Source organism: Neodiprion fabricii, chromosome 3, assembly GCF_021155785.1.
Source record: "Neodiprion fabricii isolate iyNeoFabr1 chromosome 3, iyNeoFabr1.1, whole genome shotgun sequence".
NCBI classification, from domain to species: domain Eukaryota; kingdom Metazoa; phylum Arthropoda; class Insecta; order Hymenoptera; family Diprionidae; genus Neodiprion; species Neodiprion fabricii.
Genome location: NC_060241.1, coordinates 34,485,852 through 34,507,872, shown reverse-complemented (window position 1 = coordinate 34,507,872; position 22,021 = coordinate 34,485,852). Strand labels below are relative to the sequence as shown.

At 42.2% G+C, this 22,021-nt stretch overlaps 1 protein-coding gene across 5 annotated transcripts in view; it reads left to right on the top strand.

Annotated features, from left to right (window-relative positions):
* Positions 1-22,021, top strand: part of LOC124179261 (nesprin-1) — a 136,964-nt gene that overhangs the window by 105,450 nt on the left and 9,493 nt on the right. For 4 of the 5 annotated variants that reach the window (XM_046563496.1, XM_046563499.1, XM_046563500.1 and 1 more), the window contains 7 exons: positions 370-480; positions 620-925; positions 1,031-1,165; positions 3,194-10,477; positions 10,558-10,857; positions 11,217-12,173; positions 16,990-17,292. In XM_046563496.1, coding sequence (XP_046419452.1) covers positions 370-480; positions 620-925; positions 1,031-1,165; positions 3,194-10,477; positions 10,558-10,857; positions 11,217-12,173; positions 16,990-17,292 — 9,396 coding nt within the window. The remainder of the gene's footprint in view (positions 1-369; positions 481-619; positions 926-1,030; positions 1,166-3,193; positions 10,478-10,557; positions 10,858-11,216; positions 12,174-16,989; positions 17,293-22,021) is intronic. The other variant, XM_046563497.1, reaches the window with a different exon arrangement.

The following is a 22,021-nucleotide window of genomic DNA, read 5'->3' as shown; positions in this document are numbered from 1 at the left end:
TTGCTTCAATCGTCCCGCAATTTTGTACATAAATCCTCGTTGCTCAGGAACCCATATCATCTTCGTCGTTATCGTTGTGTTATCGTCTTTGAATCGAGCTGAATTTCGTCATGCATATCAATCGTTCGAGATTTTTTTACTCATTATATGAAGCAGTTTTATCCAATGCTAAAATCGTGCTTCAGCTCGGTTCATGCGACCGTCCTTAACTCATTAATTGTGTTTATTCAATTGACAGGTTTGCTGATTTCCTTGAAGCTAATATATTAATTCATCGCTGGAGTAAGATTGGCGTTCGTCGAATGCACGGCATGAATTAAGTGATTCGCGATATTCGTAATCTGCGTATTAATTGATTGATCGTTTTAGGAATCGATTTCGGATGACCTTGCATCCCTGAAGTTGGCAGTGACGCGACTTGAGCTATCATTAGATTGTTTGCCCGGAGATAGCATACAGTCTATGCTTTCGGCACTTGTGGTGAGATTTTAGATTCAAAATCCTCCTATAACTCGTCTTGAGACCCTCAATGTTCCTCTATTTACAAAATCGTAATCTAAAACCCGCGCAAGACGCTGATATGAAATTGCTATCAAGAGACACGACAATAAACTTTCAGACAATACTAGCGGATCTTCAGGTGTACGACCGACAGGCAGTCGGCATAAACACGTCATTGGCAACGATCCCCAGAGATTCCGAAACTCAGCAATTGTCATCGACTCTCAAGGAAATTCGTGCGCGAATCGCAACCCTTTCATCGCAAGCAGAGCAGGGAACTGTTGCGTTGGAGAATGCACGAAGTGCACAAGAACGTCGTCAGCGAGAAGTCCAAATCTACATGTCATTCCTGGATGAAACTGAAATATGGATTAGGCAGATCATCGCGACCATACACGAAAAACAATCAGTGACGGCGTGCAAGGTTTGTAAAGCGGCTTGAATTGGATGCTGTAGGTCATTTCTGGTGTCCACTAGATAGAAACCACTTTCGTAACAATGATGATAAAATACGTTTCGGCCCTGATAGGTGCTTCTCGAGGAAATAGAAACTCGGGAGAAGCGAGTTGCGGAAATGGAGTCACTTCCCGAAGTGAGTGCCCTGGCGAAAACTATGAGGGAGGCTCTGAGGGACGTCGCGACGCGTCTACGACACAAGCAGCAGGTACTCAACGCTTACAACATCTCGGGGCTTTCGCACTGTTCGCAACACTCCACGCTAAGGTGGCGGGGTTCGCTTCTAGCTGAACTCTCGGGCGGCCTGCTCGCGCAAGCAAGCCTGTAGAGTGTAATTATTCATTTCTTCTCACGCTCCTTCATCGTGCCCTATTTTTTTTTCCATCGCTTAAATCATATCCTTGCAATTCTCACCCCCAATTTACACCCAAGTGTAAGCCACATTACGCACTGTGGTATAACCTGGTTTCGCATTTGGAGCAGACGATGTCAAATTTTTTTTTAATTTCGTCTGCTTCAAGAGAGAATGACAAATAATCACAATTTATAGGTATGTAGGAATCATCCTATAGTTTTCATGTACCTAATCATGGTGTCAAATGGTATTACTTAAAACACACAGCATGTTCCAGGAATATTCTTCAATGCAATAAAACCTTAATTAAGTCGTCGGTAATTGGTTCTACTTCTCATCTATCTATCTCTATTTGCGTCGACCATCAAGCTTTTCAGCGTCTGTACGCTCGTCTACGCTGTACGCAAACAATCAGAAGAAGCTTTACTATCGTTTTCAGAACCGATGTTTAATTCAGTACAGTAGAATCAAATTTGCATATTTAAGTACTGCTCGCTATTGTCTGCGTAGATTGTATATTCTTGCTTATATTATCGTTTATTCATCCCATCACTGATATACGTATATTATTTTGTATCTTTCTGCATATCATTTATCATAGCTCATATTTACTATACATATTTGTTAATGTAAAAAGATAGATGTAATTGTAGGAGTTGCATGTACTTAAGGAATGTTAATTCATCATTGTATTTTGACATAATTAAACTTTTCTGATTAATTCCCTATCGTTATTTTAATCTCTGCTGTATACTCTGTTAAATGTTGCATTATTACCGATCTGCAAATATTATGCGTCCTTAATTGAAAAATCAGACGAAAACTGATTTTATCAATATTTAAAGAGCACAATTCATAATCAAACTAAGTGAACGATGACTCCGGAAAATTTGTTACTCGAATCTCGCAAAATACTTTTGTGATAGATTCAAGAAAAACTACCACAACGTACTCGTAAATTTTAATTTCTCGTAAATCTGTTTGATATCAAAATAGAATAATATTCGCTTCAGAACAGATTATCTCTAAATATGTAATCCACGACTACAGAAACATAATTTCTCGGTAGATTAGACGACAATTTGTCATTTTCAGTGAGTCATTACTAATCGTTTTCGCTAACTTGTCACTTAGTCAACTCTTATACAATATTCGGTGCTCTCGATATTTTTATGAATATGTAATATCCTCGTTTAAAAGTAGCCGCATGTGGCAAATTTTTAGAATAAAACCAAATGATTTTATGGCACGGAATTTTTTTCCAAAAAAAGATAGAAATTTTAAATGTAAATTACATTCATAAATTGCGCTTGATAACCCTCATGTAAAAATTAATGTACCTGGTTCAGTATCTGCCAAGTATGTTATGCAATGATGATCTAATTTGATCGGTAATTTTGTCAACCAGCGTCATTGACCTTGCACAGTGTTCGTCTAGGCCAATCACGTTCCCTGCACGTATGTAATTTGTTTTGTATGCTAATCCAAATAAAGTCTTGGCTAATTCCTCGCTTCTGGTACGTCGCTAAGTATAACTCACTACCTAAGTGTCAGTCTGTATCAGTCTGCACCGGATGTGCGGGACTGGATATTTTTTCGTTTTAATCAACGAATAAATTCCTGTACTCGAGATCACTGAGCCAGTAATAGTTCGAGAAATAAAACAATTGAAGGATCTCTTAGGTCAATGCTTTCGAGTGGTTTGAACACATTTCTTTTCCGATAGAATATTGAAACTTTGAAACTGCACGCTATCTGTCTGCAAATTCAATTCTATTATTTCTCGCTACATACGTAACTGCTGACTAAAAAAAAATAACAAGTGATAAACGTTCATCGTTAAGTGAAATTTCCAATCACAATCTTCTTCCCAAATTATAGGAGATTGAGGACTTAGAGGAAATGGCAGAGGCAGAAGATGACGCGTCCGAGCGTGGGGAAGGTACTTTAGACTCAGCGCCTTCGATTCACTCCTCTTTAGAGCACGAGCCCCATTCTCTGCCATCGCAAGCTGATGTTTCCTTGCAAACCGGTCAGAGCTTGTTACTCAATGCGATCACGATTGAAAAACCAGCCCAGTTGACAAAACAAACGTCAACGACAACAACAACTGTTCAAAAACCAGCTCAGCTCACCAAACAAACGTCCACCACTCAGATACCGGTCTCTACCGCGTCTCAAACGATGCCAACGGAATCGAGCACACTCGTGAAGAGAGACGAGGACAACGCCCAAACTCAGGAGACGATCAAAATTGTAAAATCTTCGGTCGGCAATCACGATGTAATCGAAATAGCGACGAAAAATGTGCCTTCCAGTACGAGCTCAGAATTCATCAGACGCGAACAATCTGGGTCAATGCCAGATGACATAGTGGTCGACATGAAGTACCAAGACGCGCAGAAGACCGAGAGCGCGACGTCGGAGTTGAACATATCGCACGCTGCTCCGCAGGCCTTCGAAACTTTCCTGACAGAACCTGACGATACGACAACTGAAGTAGTGGTCGACGCCGATGGCACGAAGAGAATCATCGTTCGAAAGCTCCGGCGCACTTTGGTAACAAGCCAACAAACAACTCAACAACATTTGACCACCTTGTCGACAGCAGTGGACGGTAACCCGCCGGTTACGCAAGCCTTTTCAGAGGCCACCATGAGAGGCCAACAAGTTACCGTCACGCGATCGAAGCCCGATGGAACTGTTGAACTGTCGACGACTCAGTCCTACGGGGGACGCGTTACCACTGGTGCACCGGGCGGCGAAATCAACGTTGAAGAGTTCGAGACGGGACCTCAGCATTCGCACCAAATAATCCAAGGCAACATTCAGGATTTGCAGCTTAAACCGATAGAAGGTGAACCGTCGGCAGTAGAATCTGGGGAGTATCAAACTACCACTTCGAGCGTTCACGCCGTAGTCCAGCAAGTTACTCGCCGAGTGATCAGAAGAACCAGGCGCACCATTCGGAAGATTACCATAATTGACGGCAAAGAAACAACGACTGAGGAAGTTATCGAAGAACCGGAAGAAGTGGAAATCGACGAGCAAGATATACCGCACATTAGTATCAACGTAACCAGAAATGACAATGAGAGAATCATCGATAACAGTATTGCATTTGCTCCTGAAGGTACCACTGGAGTTGAAAGACATATCTTTGATGCCCAGGCCAGTGCGCAGGTACCTCAGCCTCTACTTCCGGAAGGTACGGTGCCACTTACACCGGGAAGTCCGATGCAAGGACCGTTCTTTGGACCATTTGCCAAAGATATGACATCAAAATCTTCTTTTACAGAGACAATTCAAGCTCCTACTTCCATCGAGTCGAAGCCGGAAGAAGTTCTGAAGAAATCGGAGAAAGGTAGTGACGAAGAAAGCCCCTTAGCCGCAGAAAACAAGATGATAGATCAAGCTTTTGAGGAGCCGTCGAAAGACGATGAAGGAATTGTTGAATCGAACATTCAAACTTCGTTTGATGTTAAATCTGTGACTATGGAATCGGAACGTACCGAAACCCCTGTTGTGGTAGATGTAATTCCAAAGATCACAGTTGTCGAGAAACATGCTATGGAATATTTGCCCATTGAGGTAAATGATGCACACGACCATCAGCCAGCAGCTGGTCTAAGTCAATTGTTAATCAACACTGAAAAATGTCAAATTTTGCAGACTCCTATCGATGACGTGTCGATTGGTGATTCAAAAACCGAACCATCCGTAGAAACTGCTACTGCTGAGGATGATGTCGTAGCTCGCGCTAAGTGTAAGTCCGATGCACCTAGTAAAGGTGACTCACAAATCACGAAACTAGTATCCGGCACGGTAGAAATAGTAGAGCATGCAGGTAGCAGCACAGTAGAAGATTTTAATAAACAAAGTATCCCTGTGCCAGAAGAAATGAACCGTGATGAGCTCGTCAGAATTCAGGAGAAAGAAGCAACACCTGAAAAACAGCCTTCAAAAGAACTAAGTCCAACAGCTGAACAAAAATTAATAATAAAATTGATGGAGACTGAAAGCGTGGTAATAGAACCGATCGAGGCAGTTCACCAAATACCTGATTCACCTAAAGCTCTTGAATCCACGACACCATTAGTACTTGAAACTCAGCCGGTGCAAGATACTTTAAAACTTATAGCTGACGATGATAAAAATAAGGTTCAACAATCTACAAAAGAGAATATTGTCATTCCAGAGCAACCAGATAATAAAAGAGAAACGTTCACCTACCAAATTGTAACTCATCATAAATCAAACGATGACTTCATTGAACACGAACGTGCGAATGCATTGACAGACCCACAATTGAGTTCAGTCTCTTGCGGATCCGAGTACAAACCAGTGATGGAAAAGGTTGAAATATCTTTATCGGTACAGAAGAAAGACGAAGAGGCAGGTTCATCTGTATTCGTAAGAACTGAGGCTGAACGTCCTGAGGTAGCTCCGTATCACATAGTGAAGGAAGACGTAGACATTAATCTCCCCGCAGAGAAACAAACAGTGCACGTAATCCACAACAAAATAGTTCAAACAAGCACCGTTCCGACAACTGAAAAAGAAACCGAGACGTACCCTGAGCCTTCTGAAAAAAGCGAATCCGACGGTACAACGAGTAGGAAAATTCGAAAAAAGAAAAAACATAAAAATAAACCTGAAACCCCTGAAAAATCCGTTACAGAAGACTCCAGCGCCTCCATTACTACCACGATTGCTGATTCTACCGATATTAACGTACCGATGACAGATTCTTCGAAACATGAATCTGAACAGCCGCAACCGGACTTGAAAGATATTACAGAACCATTGTCTTTGATTTCAACTTTCCGCGATGATAACTCGGAACCGGATCACGGTTACGAACCTGACGACAAAACAACGGTAGATGAAATTTCTACCGCTGAGGATGACGAAGGTGGGAAGAAAAAGAACAAGAAGAAAAAGAAGAAAAAACAGAAGGTGAAAACTAAGCATGACGAAAACTCAGAAGTACCTAAAACAACTACCGACGAAGCAGACTTCACGGATGAAATTATTCCTGTTGATTCTGAAGCGAGTCAAGTGGATGCGAAGGATAAGAAGCGTAGGCAGAAGAGCGAGGCTTTATCGAATGTTGAGAACATAGAAATCGAAATAAAACCTAAAGAACCGGAACCGATACGTACTGAGATTGAAACGCAAACTGTCGTTGAAACTTGTGACGTAGGAGCCGGAGTCATGTCACCCGAAATACCACAAATCATCACAAGCTCAGCACAAACTTCACCTGAACCTGTAGTAGCGGACAACGAGGAACAAGAAGTTCAGACAGAAAAATTGAGCGAAATTAATATCGAGGTGCAAACTTCTCCAAAACCCGCCGTTGACGTGTCCAATCAAACTAGTAAGCCTGAAACACCAGATATAGAAGACTTGGCTATGCAAACGGTCACGCCTATTCCTATACCGACCGCAGATGATGAGGTGCAAACAAGTCCTGTACAGGAAGAGAAACCGAAGATTGACGAAACTTTTGTACAAACGAGTCCAATTCAAGTCGAAAAGCCGGTTATCGAAGAAACGTATGTTCAAACTAGCCCAGTCGAACCTGAAAAACCGCGTGCTGAGGAAACCTCCGTTCAAACGAGTCCTTTCGAATCTGAGAAGGTAATCCTGGAGGAAAACTTTGTCCAGACAAGTCCTATTCACCCTGAAAAGCCGGTTGTTGGAGAAATGCAGTGTCAAACCAGCCCGATTGAGCCAGAGAAGCCAGCAATTGAGGAGCATTTCATGCAGACAAGTCCAGTGCAACCTGACAAACCAGAAATTAATGAAATCTACGTTCAAACGAGCCCAATCGAACTCGAGAGGGTGGCTGTTGATGAGGCTTTTATGCAAACGAGTCCAATTCCAGTGGAAGTACCAGAAATTGGAGAAACGTATGTTCAAACCAGCCCGATTGAACCTGAAAAAACAGAGATCGACGATGCGCAAGTACAAACGAGCCCTGTCGATTTAGAGAAGACAAAGGTTGACGACATTCAAGTGCAGACCACTCCAGTTGAAGGAATCACCATAGAATCTCAAACCTCTCCAATCCAAAGAGAGCCCACCAATGAAATAGAGACACAAACAATTTCACCAGAGCCCAAAGCAGTGCTCGAAGACGCAGTTCAGCAAACAACTCCATTGCCTAATGAGACAAAGATGGTATCACAGGAAGCTACGATGCAGACTATCACACCAGAACCTGTCGTCACGACGGAAGTGGACATACAAACCAGTGTAACACCCACGCCTGCAATGCCTGTATTAGAAGACTCCACCATACAGACTGACGTAGTCGATCATATACAAATCGATACCTCCGAGACGCAGACAACCCCTAAAGAAAGCCCGCGTCCGGCAGTTACTTCCGATATGGAAATACAGACCAAGACACCAGAACCAACCACTGAAAGTGCTGCGCAAACAAGCACCATTCAAAGTCCAGAGCCTACCGAAGCCCCTGAATTACTACCCATGACAACTGTCGAAAAAACCACGATAACTATCGAAGAAGAGTCGCAAACTGTTGTCCCCGAAAAATTGACAGCTGTAGATTCGTCGATACAAACTAAGGTGCATGAACTTGTTCCAACTTCTGAAGAAAGCACTCAAGCTGTTCCAACTACGCTTGATATTAGTGCTCAAACTATAGTGCCAGAAAAAACTGTTGATCGTACACCTGAAAAGAAAGATTTAGCCACAAAGGAACTGGGAGTGACCAGAATCGTTGCTAAAAAAGAAGAGCCTGTTCAACAGCAATCGGAGACGGACTCGTTTACGGATACTTCGTACGAAATTCACGTCCAAGCCACCATCGAAATACCTGATAGCGCCAGTCAAAGTTTCCTAGATTTTGAACGCGCTTCAGCGATAGAAACGTCGCAAGACACGAGTATTACCGAAGAACTTTCGGAGAACGTTACGAGCTTGGAAGATGATACAGCCAGGCTAGGGAGAAGACAGCGGAGGAAAAGAAAACACAAGACAAATGAGGCACAAGAGTCGGCTCCATTTACCAAAGAAAAAGAAAAAACTGACCTTGAAACAATATTTGGTCAGCCTACAACGGCTCTTGAGTCACGACCAAAATTGTCTTATTCCGACGTAGCCAGAAAAAATTCCGATCAAACGAGATCTGGGTCGCCACCAGATTCTTCTGAAGAATATGCCACGAATAAACAACCGGGCAACATCGTTGTAGGAAAAGTATTGACCGATATTGACCTAAGCTCCATCAGAGCGCAAGGTAAAGTTTCGCAGAAATATGAAACCGAGGCAGAAATCATCACGTCCAAAGTTACCATTGCGAAATTGAAGTCTTCTGATCCGAATACAGCCCAAGTGCAGGTAGTGTCAGTTTCTCAAGAAATTTCGCCACACCAAGAACGCCTTACGGAAAAAATGCCTAAAGATGAGGTAAAGCTGATAATATCAACGGATCAATCTCAAGGCTCAACTTTCCTCTCAACTTATTCTGATGTATCAGCTAAGCCAGCGAAAACTCCAGATTCGAGCCAAGTAGGTATAGATTCTCGTCAATCTATCAGAGAGGCTATAAGCATTGTAACAGCTCCTGAACCAATGGATACGACAGAGGAACCCCTTTCTCCAACGGAATCTGTGCTTTCCGCAAAAACTAAACCATCATCAAAAGTGGAAGTGAAATCTTATACCGACACGATTGACGACCAAAAAACATCCAAAGTTCCTGTGCCTTTGAGTACAGAGTATGAAAAACGTGATACCAGTCCCAACTCCAGCTGGGAAGACAGACTCTTAGTATCGCACAGTCCTGTTCGAAAAACACCTAGCCCAACATCCTTGCTTCTTGCGGAGGCGTTGGAATACGGTGTTCCGCAAAATCAAGTCTCACAGCGTACAAGAGCCACAAAAGTCATAGCAGACCGTGTAAGGAACTCGCAAAATGCGAAACAGACCACTCATTTATCCAACATACTTTACATAGCAACTCTGGATCAGGTGATTACGACCGAATCCATCGAAGAACTAAGTGGAACTGTTCAACGCGGTTTGGGCCAGCTGCGAGCTGCTGTCGAAGAAGAAAGTGATACAGTCATTATAAAACATACTCTGATCACAGTAGTTGAGACCATATCAACCTGGCTCGAGTCTGTGGAGTACAGAATTTTTTTGAGTAGGGAAAGTCCCCACGGACCTTCACACGACGACCTGCGAACGTTCATTGAACTGAAAGAAGAAATCAATCATGTCGAAGAAAGTGTCAGGGAGTTGGACTCTATTTGGAATAACGTCGAAGTGCACTTCGTAGAAGAAGATCGTGAAAGAATAATGGAGTGTCTGGATGCTCTACAGTCTCAGGTTCAGGCAATCGAAAACGTCACTGATGACGGAGAGAAGTACGCTACTACGGAACTTATCCGCTGGGACGAGTTCCTGAATGGTGTTAACAACGTCTCTCGACTAGTTGACGAACATCGAAAGCAACTGGATATCATCATAGCGAGTGATGCGTCGACGCAGTGGAAGCTTCAAGAGCTAGAAAAAATTGATAACACTAACCGCTGTCACATGTGGAAGACTGGAAAGTTGGTTTCTGCCGCGAGACGAATTTTGAAGGATTATCCCGGGAAGATTGTCCCCGAGGACACTTACGCCGCTCACGAAATGACCCGAGTCATCGAGTACACCATCTGCATTGAGAGAGACCGACTGCTACAACTTCTTTCCCTCGCCGAAGAGTACGAGCAAACGTTGCAGGAATTTGCACAGATCACCGAGATAGCGGAGAACTTGTTGGACAGTCCAATATCAGTCGCGAGCTTAGAAGACCTGCAGGAGGAAATGCAGAAGCATCGGAAATTCTTCGTCAACTTGAACCACTGTCGCGCTATTCTCGAATCTCTAGAGGGCAACCTTGATAGAGAAACAAGAGCAAAGTATTCCGATCTCCACGAGGAACTTCACAGGAAAGCAACCACGCTGCTTGACCAGGCTGCTTCTCGCGCTCAGCAGATGTCTCTGGCAGCTTCAAGATGGATTATACTTGAACAAGGACTTAAGGAGGAAAGGGGATGGCTGGGAGTTGCTCACCAACGGGTTCCGGACCTACAAACAGTCACGTCCTCTGACTATGAACAGTATATTTCGCTTTATCAGGTAAGAATTATTATATAATTTTTTTTCGATTACAGTACTTAACCTTTTGGTGATGTGACTCATTGCAATATGGTTTTCAGTCATTATCCTCCGACATCGCGACCCACCATGCACGTCTAATTCAGCTATTAGGAGTAGCTCGTAGCTTGGAAGAATTGGTGCAAATTGAAGACCCCGAAGATCGATATGGAGAGGCACTGGATGTTATCATCAAGCTTCAAGATGAAGTGGAATCTTCTTTGAGGCGTCTCATAGCATTTAAAGATCGCTGGACAACCCAGGAAGCGTTAGTTGGTCGATTGGAAAATTGGATGAACTCCGCGGAACGTGATCTTGCATTTGTCCACGATCCATCGGGCGGTAACATGCGACAATTCTGGGTAAGTTTTCACGAATTTATGTTATATTTGTAAATACTTAAAGCTTTCTCTCGGTGTCCAAATCTCTCGAACTTTCTTTCATGTAGCTACGGGTTAAGAGCTTGCTCATAGATTCAGGTCAAGTTTGAAAATAGACTTGGCTCACCGCCACAGGCGAGTACACCATCAACTTTGGTATTTTTAGAGTAAATATACCCCCTCAGACAAGATGCGGCAGTGACATATGAGCCCAACGAATTCGGTTAAAGATCCGGATACACGGAGTCCTTCTTTCGAGTAGTTGAATTCCCCGCCAAAAGAGGGTTTTTGAGATGAAAAAATAAATAAATAAATAAATCAAGGTCTCTCCTTTCTTCCAGGAAATAAAAGCGCAGTACGAGGTGCACAACAATATCCGTAACGAGGCTGAGAACAACTTCGAGCAGGCACTTAGAATCGTTCCATTGTCAGACGAGATGCTTCAGAGGCAGTTCCACGGTGAGCTCCAAGACCGTTGGCAAGGCGTTACCGAAAAGATAAACACGATCCAAGCTTCCGTTGCCGAAAATATATCGTCGAGCGACGTCCCGGTTAACGACAAGCTAAAGCTCTTGGAGCGAGAACTGAACGAACTTCGTGTCACCATCGACGATTTCCATGGAGTTCTGAAGACCGAAGAAGAGCTTGACCTGTACGTTGAACGGTTATCTGTTCTCTTCGATAGAGTCGTCATCATACAGGAGGAACTCGGCCGGCTAGGACTACTTCCGGCTGCAGAAAGCGAGCGGGTCGGAGTCCTGCTGTCATCGGCACGCCGCATCGAAGGATTGATCGGCGAGGAGCTAGACGCTGCGCAACTTCTCAGAGAGCGCTTGCAAGCCTTGCAACGAGGTCTCGCGCGGGTTCGTAGATCTCATCAGAGACAGTCATCCGTTCTTGACCAATGCGAAGGCAACGAGGGTCAAGGTAGTGAAATCGTGGCGGCGTGCGTGGATCGGTGCCACGGCGTCGCCGAGGAGTTGACCAACTTGTGGCAAGATCTGATGGGACTACGCCAGGTTCTTCACACCCTACCGATGCGGACCAGGGTGTCGGTGTCACCACTCGCCGTTGAAAGAAAAATCTCCAACCTTCAGGATGTACACACTGAACTGGAATCCCGGTGCGCAAGACTCCTTACTCTTCTTCGGAACAGACTCGGGCTCTGGCGCAGATTTGAAAGGCAGTTGGAGCTCGTTCAGCAGTCCGTTCAGGAGGCGGATTACATGATGGAACTTCTTACCGTCCAGGGATCCGTCGACTACGAAAGACTGCTGAAGGCGACCGAACGGCTGGAGGTAAGATATCGGTATAAATTAATCGTCTTTTTATCAGTTAAAGAACATCACTTTAAAGGTGTCGCTCGTAAGACAATGAGCTCGGTGGGTAGTAGAGTTCGGTGTAATGACTTTGTTGCTATGTATTATTTGCCGTTTAATAATTTATGAAAATTCATCCAATCGAATCCGTGGATAAATCCAATTATAATACCCCGTTAAATTCTTGCTCTACACCTTAAAAAGAGGGTAAATAAATTGTCGATCAGTAACTACGTTTTTTTTACCAATTTGCCAGTTTCAACTTTATAATCGTTGTATTGCTTAACGAACCCTTTCAAATTCTGTAACGACAGATAACTGTTACTGCAGACTCAGCTTATCGTCAGCGAAGCATTCTTGGGCTTCGGTGCAGCAGGTTTCAATGACCCTTGTGAAATATATATAGACGTTGAAACTGGATTAAAAATACATCTCGATTCTCTTCGCCCCTTGCATTTGAAAAAGAATTCTGATACCATTTTCCTGTTGCATAGTACGTTATATTCGCGTATAGATTTCAAATAAAAAACTATCATGTGCCACATTGACACATCAATATCGCGGAGTCGTAGGTACTATGAACAGTTCATTATAATTGACGCCGACCTCATATCTCAAGGCGTTTCTGACTTGCGAGCGTGTAGGTGTTAATCGACGAGTGAAATAGTTGGCCAATAATATAATAACCTGTTTCAAATTCTCTCATAAAACACGATGTATTACTAGTCGCACTTTGAAATGTCGTTAGCGCTTTTCGAACATTTTATTCCGAGTCTACACCATACTCATAACCATGGAGTCTGAGATAACCAAGCTCTAAGAAACAGCATTCAATAGCCGGGTACATAATACCTCCACAAAATGCCGGTAAAGTAGAAAATAGGCTACCGTAATGTTTTATCTTATCCGAAAACGGTCTATGTACAGTTCCATCATAAACAAGGAACCTTTTGACTTATGACCCTATTCAGACGCCTTATACGCCGTATCTACCCTAATGCTGCTCCGAACAGTTTCAAATTTTTAGAGTATCTTTATTTCGGCATAAGAAATATGTGTGACAACTTAGTTTACACGTACATTCTTATTTAATGTGTTTCGAATCTGAGCGACTCAAACCCTCAAAATATAATGAAATTCTCGGCGTCATAGTTTGGACGAGAAAGCCGAGGCGTTAGACTTGCATGGAGCCGTGGAGATAAGACTCTTTGACTCGATCCACGCCCTCGCCGGGCTGCACACACCACGACTCACCTATCCATCCAACTTCCGACCGTTTCACGGACGTTAAAACTCGCCGGCTACGCACGCGCACCGACCAATCGGACGGGCGGCTTGATTCGTATTATGTGTTTGTTTCGGAATGCTATCAGTAGCGGCCACGGTGCTATCAACGGTCTTCTCGCCAGTCGGCGCCCAATCGTGGGCCAGTGAAGATCGCGCGCTCTAACACACCGGTGATCGAGTGTCGGAACCTCCACGTCGTTTAAACAAATTCTTAATGTTTGTATATCGTTTTGTTTGTTACGTTTCATCGTTGGTGTTGTTCCTCGTGGTATTACAAGATAGTGTTATATACGTAATTGTGAATCCGTTTAAAAAATACGTTAATGCAGTTTATTGCATATTTTCCGTGTGCGGAACGCCTATCTCTCGTGTTCACGTGGACGCCAAGGTTCTTACTCGTGCATATTATCGCAGTTTTCTTCGATGACTGCATAGCTGAGACGCCTTGAGATCTGCAGTCTCGGTTTCATAATTTCTCTGCATTGTTCTAAACTGTTTATCTCGAACTCTCTGCGCTATTCTTGCTATCGAACGGCGGATATTTAGGTGAGAACGAACATTCATTTTCTTTCGCTTAAACTTATTGTAGAATTATATGCAATGTATTTTCGTAGTCGCTACCCGCATATTTGATGGTCTTTGGATACAAAAAATTGCAGGTAAAAAATTAGCTAACGTATTCCGCGCATTATGCAAATTATTCGTTGACGTTGACGTTTGCAATTAGCTGGTGTCCGCAGATTTTATACCTCCGGTTAGCGAACCAGCATCGCGTCCTGCTGCACAGGCACTGAACCGTAAAACATTGGCTGAGTCGTGATGCGAGCTGTGAATGTCTTCCTAGTTTCCCAGGTAATCTCGTCATTGTTCCATGGGAATCACGCTGCAATGAACGTTGACGTTGCAAAACGGATAGCCAGAATTATATACCGCCGAGTAAAATTTTAGATCCGTATTCGACTGCAAGCCAACGTTTTGTACCGTGATTTGATGTATAAAGTACAAAAAATATGCGACTTGCAGCTTCGCTCCTCACCGCAAAATGCAACGCGTTTATACATATAGAGGTGGTTATTTATAGTTAAGCCGTTACTTTGCTTTAGTTTCGGTTAAGTTTAGCACTAGCTCCACTAACGGAAGTCTCCGTAGCTATAGTTCATCGTGAATTGCTGCTGACGATAAGAAACTCGAGTCACGTATACATTGACTCACGTTCAAAAATTTCCAACTAGCAAACAAAAAAAAAAATCTTCGTAGATGAAAAAAAAAGTAACGAACGATCGTTATTTCACGTCCTTTAAAAGTCAAAACCCGACGCACTTGTCCTTATTGTATCGTTGTTGGTTACGTAATAGTAAGAATTTTTTTCCAATACTACGCACTGAAAAGAAAATATTTGGGTCAAATCCCGGGTAATTTGGCTAAGCGAAAAATAAATCCTCTTAAGACTTTGCGTCGTGAGTCCTTCATTGATACGTTTCTCGTATTCTATTATATTATATTATATGGACACGGTTGATTGCTTGGGAATGAATGTTTGTGTAAATTTGTGTAGGTGCCTAACGCGCGTGTCTCTCTTTCATAGTTGGTATTATATCTTGTGAATATATCCTGCAACGTGCCGTTTGTTAATCCAGTTAATAATAATTATACTTGGAATGACATAATCGCTAAAGTTGTTACGCGCTGACCGAACGGTGTCACTAAATGTCGCCACGTGGACCTTCCTATTCATGTAAAAAAGCATCACGTGCACCTCTGCAATATGTTTGGTATACCCGCGCGAGTATTTACCTTAGAACGGCAGTTTCACCTACGTTTACTTTATACCGTACTATGCAAATTTTTCAAAACCAAAGAGTCCTCGGTCTCCGGTAAGAAAAATTAGAGATAAAGAAAGAAGAAGAAAACACCGTTTCAAATGAAAAATTGAAAGTCCGTGATGGATGATGTTAGTTCTTGAATAAATCATGCTGCGTATTATTGTTGTGATTTATGAGATTTTAGTTTCACGGCAGATAAGAATTAGCATCGTGATTATTATTATTATCATTACAGAGGTGGTTTTTAATCAGGAAAGTTTAAATTACTGTTCATAATTTAGTGGAGGAAAAAATTAACGTTGAATTATTGGTACGCTTTTCCACTTTTAGGACTGTTCAATGTTTATAAGAATACAAGTATATGTTGTACGATTGTTTGCAATATTTTTACGGCAGCCAAATCGAACTTGTTACTTTAGTATAATCCTTATTGATACTTCAATTCGTGAATCATCCATCGTCGGCAGAATCGTACGTGCGTCGATTCCCTGGCTGTACGTGAAAAAATCTTACGTCATTCCACCAGTACGAATGAAGGAATAAAATTAACTTTAATATACTTGGGCCAGAGCCGGGAGGAATCTTTTTGCATACACGCAGAGACTCGCGTGTGTGGCTACTTAGCCTTAAACCGAATGCAAACTTCGATACGTGCCTTTTGTACGGCGATACAGGGACTCGTTTCGAGCGTAGAAACGTTGAGGATACGAAAGTACGTATTGATTCAACCGATATCTGAAGAAATGGTTTTAGGAGTGGCTGGCTCACTTAGAATTAGTAAGTGAAGGGTAATACGTCAAGAACTGATTCGCTCGACATCTAATAATTGTTGTAAAACATTTTCTGAGCGGTGCGATAGCGTGCCACTGAGAATCGGTATTACAACGACATTACATAGCGGGGAAGTTTATTTGTAGAAGGAATCGAGGACTGAAAGCTATGCGAAAGAAAATTGACTGCAAAATTAGATATTTTATTTTTTGCATAATTATAAGAATAAATTCCGTTTTGTGCCTTAGTGCATCACGTACTCGTATATGTATAATGGGGATATTTTATTACCCACGCATGGTGTATTTAAAATTTTTTATCACTCTCTCCTCGAAAGACTAATCTTCATATGCATATTACATGTACGTATGTATAGGTGTATAGATTATACTTCCAATCGCGTGAACCTCTCTCGACTGAAGACGAGCGAATACAAGACGTGCAGATAAGCGAATGCAGACCATAAAGCTGTACCGTCTGTTAGTTGAAATCGACATTGCTTCGACGCGTCTATGTATAGCCACAAGTGAACTCCGGTCTGTTGAATATCTCTGTTTGAAACGAGAGCAAAACCAGATGCGATTTTACGATCAAGCAGTGCACAGGAATTGTATATAACATAACGTAGGTACCCGGTCTAGCCGCCTGGAAAACCACTGTTTTGATCTTCGGTTGTATTTATCGCCTACAGAGACGCAACTATAAGCCGGAAACCGACTTCCAGCTACAGATTTCTATACATACATAGACTTCCGAGTCCAACATCGATGTAGAAATATCAGCGACCTTGTTTATTTTAAAGGCTAGAACGGTTGGCCGGAGTGAAGCATTAGTCGGAGAACATAATCCAGTGATGGTAAAAACCGTCTGACCAATCCGAAAAATTGACCAACATTTTCTTAACAAATTTTCAGGGTCTAAGCGGAGATTTGGGCGCTCGCGAGGTCCTTGTTGGAGAACTTCGGGCCGCAGCCGAACCTCTACGGGAGTCCTGTACGGCGGAGGTCGGGGAACGCGTCGAAGCCGCCGTCCAGGAGGCGGTCCAGGCCTGGGAAGATACGAGGGCGGAACTAGACGCCCTTTGCAACAAGTATAATCACGCCGTTAGACTTTGGCAGCAATATCGGGACGCAAGCGCCGCTGTCAAGGCTTGGGTCGACACGCAAATGGGCAGCGTGTCCAACTTGCCACCCGAAGAAGCAAGGAAGCAAGTCAAGGTATGTGGAAATTAAGACAGGCAGAGATAAGAAGAAAATTAAATTCTGACACGATACGTGGCGATTAATCGGCAATCAGTTGCATAATCGACGAACTAGCTTTATTCATTAATCGGTAACTTTCGCTGAACCGCTTAAGGGGGAAAACGAGTGTAAGACTTGGAAAAAAGTAGGTGAATTCCAGAAATTCATACCGCGATAACCGCAATTAATTTTGAGCATGAAGTTAGTAACGTTACTGTAACGATGCATGTTTAGGAAAAATTGTTACTTCGCATTTTCGGGAATATATGAAATTTGGCAAACCATGATAAACGAAACATACTCTTAGTTCGAAATGCCAAGTTCTTTAAAGTTATTCTAAAGTTGCGAATTTATTATTTTATCACCTGATGGTTCGTTACGTTAACGTTACTAACTTCAGCCCCGTAACAAATTATTAATTTCAATTGGGGTGTATTTTTATAGATCAAGCTTCGTCGAGATATTTTTTTCAATTGGAATCAATTAGTAGGAAGCATTGTTATTGTAAAGCGTGAAAAAAAAGAAATGTAAATAATACACCACGGTCTTTTACTTTTCAATAAAACAAACCACAATCGAATCGAGTCGAGTGATTGCTTGGCGGGATATACAAATTTCTAAAATTCACCCACATTGTTAGCCGTCTACTGGCATCCCCTCTTTAAGGTCACGGAGTAACCTATGCGAATGACTTTGACATTGCGATCAGCGTCCGATTACAGCGAAACTGAACCTTGAGTCGGTACCGAACACAGATCGACCGCACGCATTAGTGTTCGTCAATTGTGTATATGCACAAACACATTGGAAACGTGAGTCATCGATAGTCAGAATGATTCCAAAATTACCACCGTATGACGCACTTTTATAACACTGGCCTATTCAGAGGTATATTAGATACATACACAGCGGTGGTCCGATGCCGAAATGTATGCAAATAAGAATTGTTTGTTTTTTACTTTAATCACGTCTTGCCAGTTGGCACTGGTGAATAAGGTTGAGGGCATCGGTGAACGGTTTCCGGCCCTAATCGAGTCCATGACTCAATGGCTCAAAGGTTGCGATTTAGGGAAGGTCGGACGACGCTTCAACTATTTCCATTTTACGTCGTGCTCTAACATACTTACTTCAGGGAAAACTTGATATTATGAATTTTTCTTGATTTTTATAAAATTAATTTTCACGCCCAATCTAAGACGTACGATAATTCTCGTAAATTCCGATGCGCTCGAAGTATAGCAGTGTAATAAATTGAAACCGTACAAATCCCTGTTGCGCTCACTGCTTTTTTGGCGTATTAACCCTAATATTGTCACACCTTGGTAGAATCGTCTAACGCTCACGCGAGGTGAAATTCACCCCAGCTCTAAAAAAGTGATATCCTGCTTCAACAATGAGTTCTAAAAATCTAAAAAAGGTATCCAGTTATTATTTAAGGATCGTTGAAAAAATTCTCCAAATTTTCCTAACCAAAATTCATTGTTTAAATAGTGTAAAACGTTGGCACAATTTGAGTAAAACGGAATAAAAAACTTTTACAAAATTTTTTTTACAAAATTGATTTCGAGCAAACAAACTATGAAAGTCTATTTCTGAACTCTACGAGGAGTTTGAAAAATGTCGCGGGACGGGGGGGTTCACACTCAGTGACTGATTAGGGTTAATCCGGAAGTTAGTAGAAGCGGAAGGCTTTGCTAATAGATCATGCGTAACTTGATCAGTTTATACTTACGCGTGAAGTACGCTGATTTCAAGGTGCATACATATAATAGTTGTCAATTCAGTTGCAGCTTTAAGTTACCGTCAGCGCGTTGGACGGAAGTTCTTATCTGCAGCGTGCAGCCTCTTCGAGAGAGATTATCTTAATAACGTGGCCTCTAGAGATCAGGCAGTGTTTCTTGAACCTCATTAAAAATAAAACGTAGAGATTTCAACCGTAATAAACCGGCTTTGACCAATCACTCGTTTACCTCTATTCACAATATCTCGCAATAGGTTTCTTACTTTGGGGATATATTTTTAAATTATTTTTTATTTAATTCTTCGTGAGAAATGGTCAGTTTGAAAAGATGTTAATTGAACGATTTTGCAACGAAACGAATACAGGTGTAGAAAATAAATCTCGCGGGTAAGAAACCCCTATAAATGAATCGTCTCAGGGTGTATTATTTCTACGGAACGACTTGGTACATCCGCCCCTCGGCTCGCCTTCATGGCCGGTTTTTGTTCCTAACCCACGACACCCCAAGAGTCTGACATATGGTCGGAAAATGAACAGTTGTCGCTGCTGCAGGGCACACGTGATGTCATCGGGCATTGACAAATCGAACGCCACTGCGTCGCGGGTCGAAATTATAATTTTAGGAATTGTTTAATTCCATTTTCGATTAATAGTCTTAAAAAATGCACGCAGTTTGCTTTATTTTAGCGATACTGAATTGACTTCAATACGAAATAAAAATCCGTCTCGTTGAATCAGTAAGAAATAATTTTCCCAAAGAAAATAAGTCAGTTTAGTTTTTAGTTTATAATTTTGTTCCTCCTTCCTTTCTACATTTCTATAAAACAATCGCTGTTAACTTACGAATGTAGTATTTAGATAAACACTCGACCACCTAGTGATATAATAAAGTTACTAAAACAAAGTATTGAATTTTAACTGCCCAGCGTAGGTATTTTTGTCTCTTACTAGGAATAAAATTCCAATAATTTATTTTTGAATTTTCATCGGGGTCTAGTCTCTAAATATATTGATTATAAAATTGAAATAGACCATTATCTTTCCTCGGGCGATCTCCACCCTCCCGGTCCTTCGGACCCCTTCAATGACTGATTATCCCGCATGGCTTTGGGGGGATCGTCGTATGACGCACGCGCGATCATCATCTCGAAAATTGCGTCAGGCACGTGCAGAGTTCCGGCCGGTTATTTGAAAAAGCGTAGCCATTGTCATCCGCAGTGAGATCGCTCCGACGGCTCCCCTGTTTCTAAACGAGAAATCCCTGCAGGGTCGGGAAAAATGGCCGAAGATTTTTGGAAGGGTGCTCGGCGAGTCGGTCGGAGGGGTCGTCGACAGTCGACAGGGGAAGTATTGTGCGAGGGAGTCGGCGCATCGATCCTCCCAGACGCCAGTCTGGACCAGGGCGTCGCGACGCCTGCTTCACAGATACACATCCGCGTTCAGCCTTCGTTCGTGTGTATTCGCGCCTGCCGATCGGCGTTTCCGGATTTTTCGAATATTTGAAAAAATTTTTGGTCTCCTCCGAGCCTGAACTCGACGATGAGTTCATCTCGGCGGGCTGTCGAGTGTTGATTTTTTGCATCCATATCCTAACACAGTGTTCCATTATACGCTACAGTGATTTCGTCCCCGTTGTTGTTGCCCACGCTAATAAAACTCAGCTAAAATTAATACACTCGGGTCCGGGGTTTTTAAATGGATATAATCAGTCGGATCTATCTTATATTTTACGCCCACTTTCTCGGTATGTTGCTTGCGCAGACATGACGTTCCTTCCGAGTATCTCTACACACGTGTTTCGCTATCTCTATCTCTCTCTTTCTCTCACTTTCGTTCCAGTGGCTTAGGGCCACGTGATGTCAATTAGTGAAACGTCAAAGTGCAGTCGACGGCACGTGAAGATTATTTTACCGCTTGGGTACAAATGAGCGAACTATGTGCACTCCGGAAGAACTAAAGGTATAATAGCGTTAAGAAGCACGTATCGTGTAACTTTCGTTTTTTCTTCACTTCTCTGCTATTTTCCTTACTTACAGTTCATCGGAGTTCAATCGTTTTAATCGCAGTAAGTCTGCAGCTTCAATTTATCGAAAACATGAACCAATTACTGTAAGATCACTTCAGAGATTAGTACAAATAAGAAAGAAGAAGAAACATGTTTGATAAAGGCACGTTGTATAATTAGTTTTGCTATCTTGGAAAGTTAAACAATTTCTCTAGCTAGGGCAGCACTAAACTTATCTCGCATGTCATATCTCAGATATATGAAATGAACTAAGCTTCTTAACTTGCACACATCTGAAAAACTGCGCTTGCTACATAATAAAAATTGAACTATTTGAAAGTCTGTTTTGTACGAGAAGGTTTCTAAAAACTGTGGTATTCAGACGAGAGACGGACCACCGATGATAGCCCACGTACTTCAACATAATTTAGTTGGTTCGGAATAGAGCTTATAGACGGGGACTAAAAATGTCAATGACCCAACATTTATTTTCGGTTCGTTATACCGTCGCTTTCTTTTTATTAAAAAATTTGTACAGACATGTACAAGAAATTGGTGCGGAAAAGCATTTAATATTCTAAAAATTTGTCTCTCAGTTTTTATCACATAAACGTAAATGGCAGCGGTTATTTACGATTATAAAGACTTCAAACTTTACTTGCAAAGAATTTTTGTACCTGCATTTGGATATAATACAAAAATTGAGTCCTTAGTTGTTGCAGCGAGCATTTTAATTAAATTGATTAACTTCGTAGACAGTACCTACCTACAATACTGTGTTATTGCAAGCGAAAGGGCATTAGACCGATTGACTAAAGTACCGATTAATTACCCGATCTCATTACTTGAGTATCAAGAGCTAACTGTATACTCGATCGTTGTTTAATTAAATATAGTCTAATTAAGCGAACACGAATAACACACTTGGTAACTTGGCGATTACGTCAAATGCTTCCGAA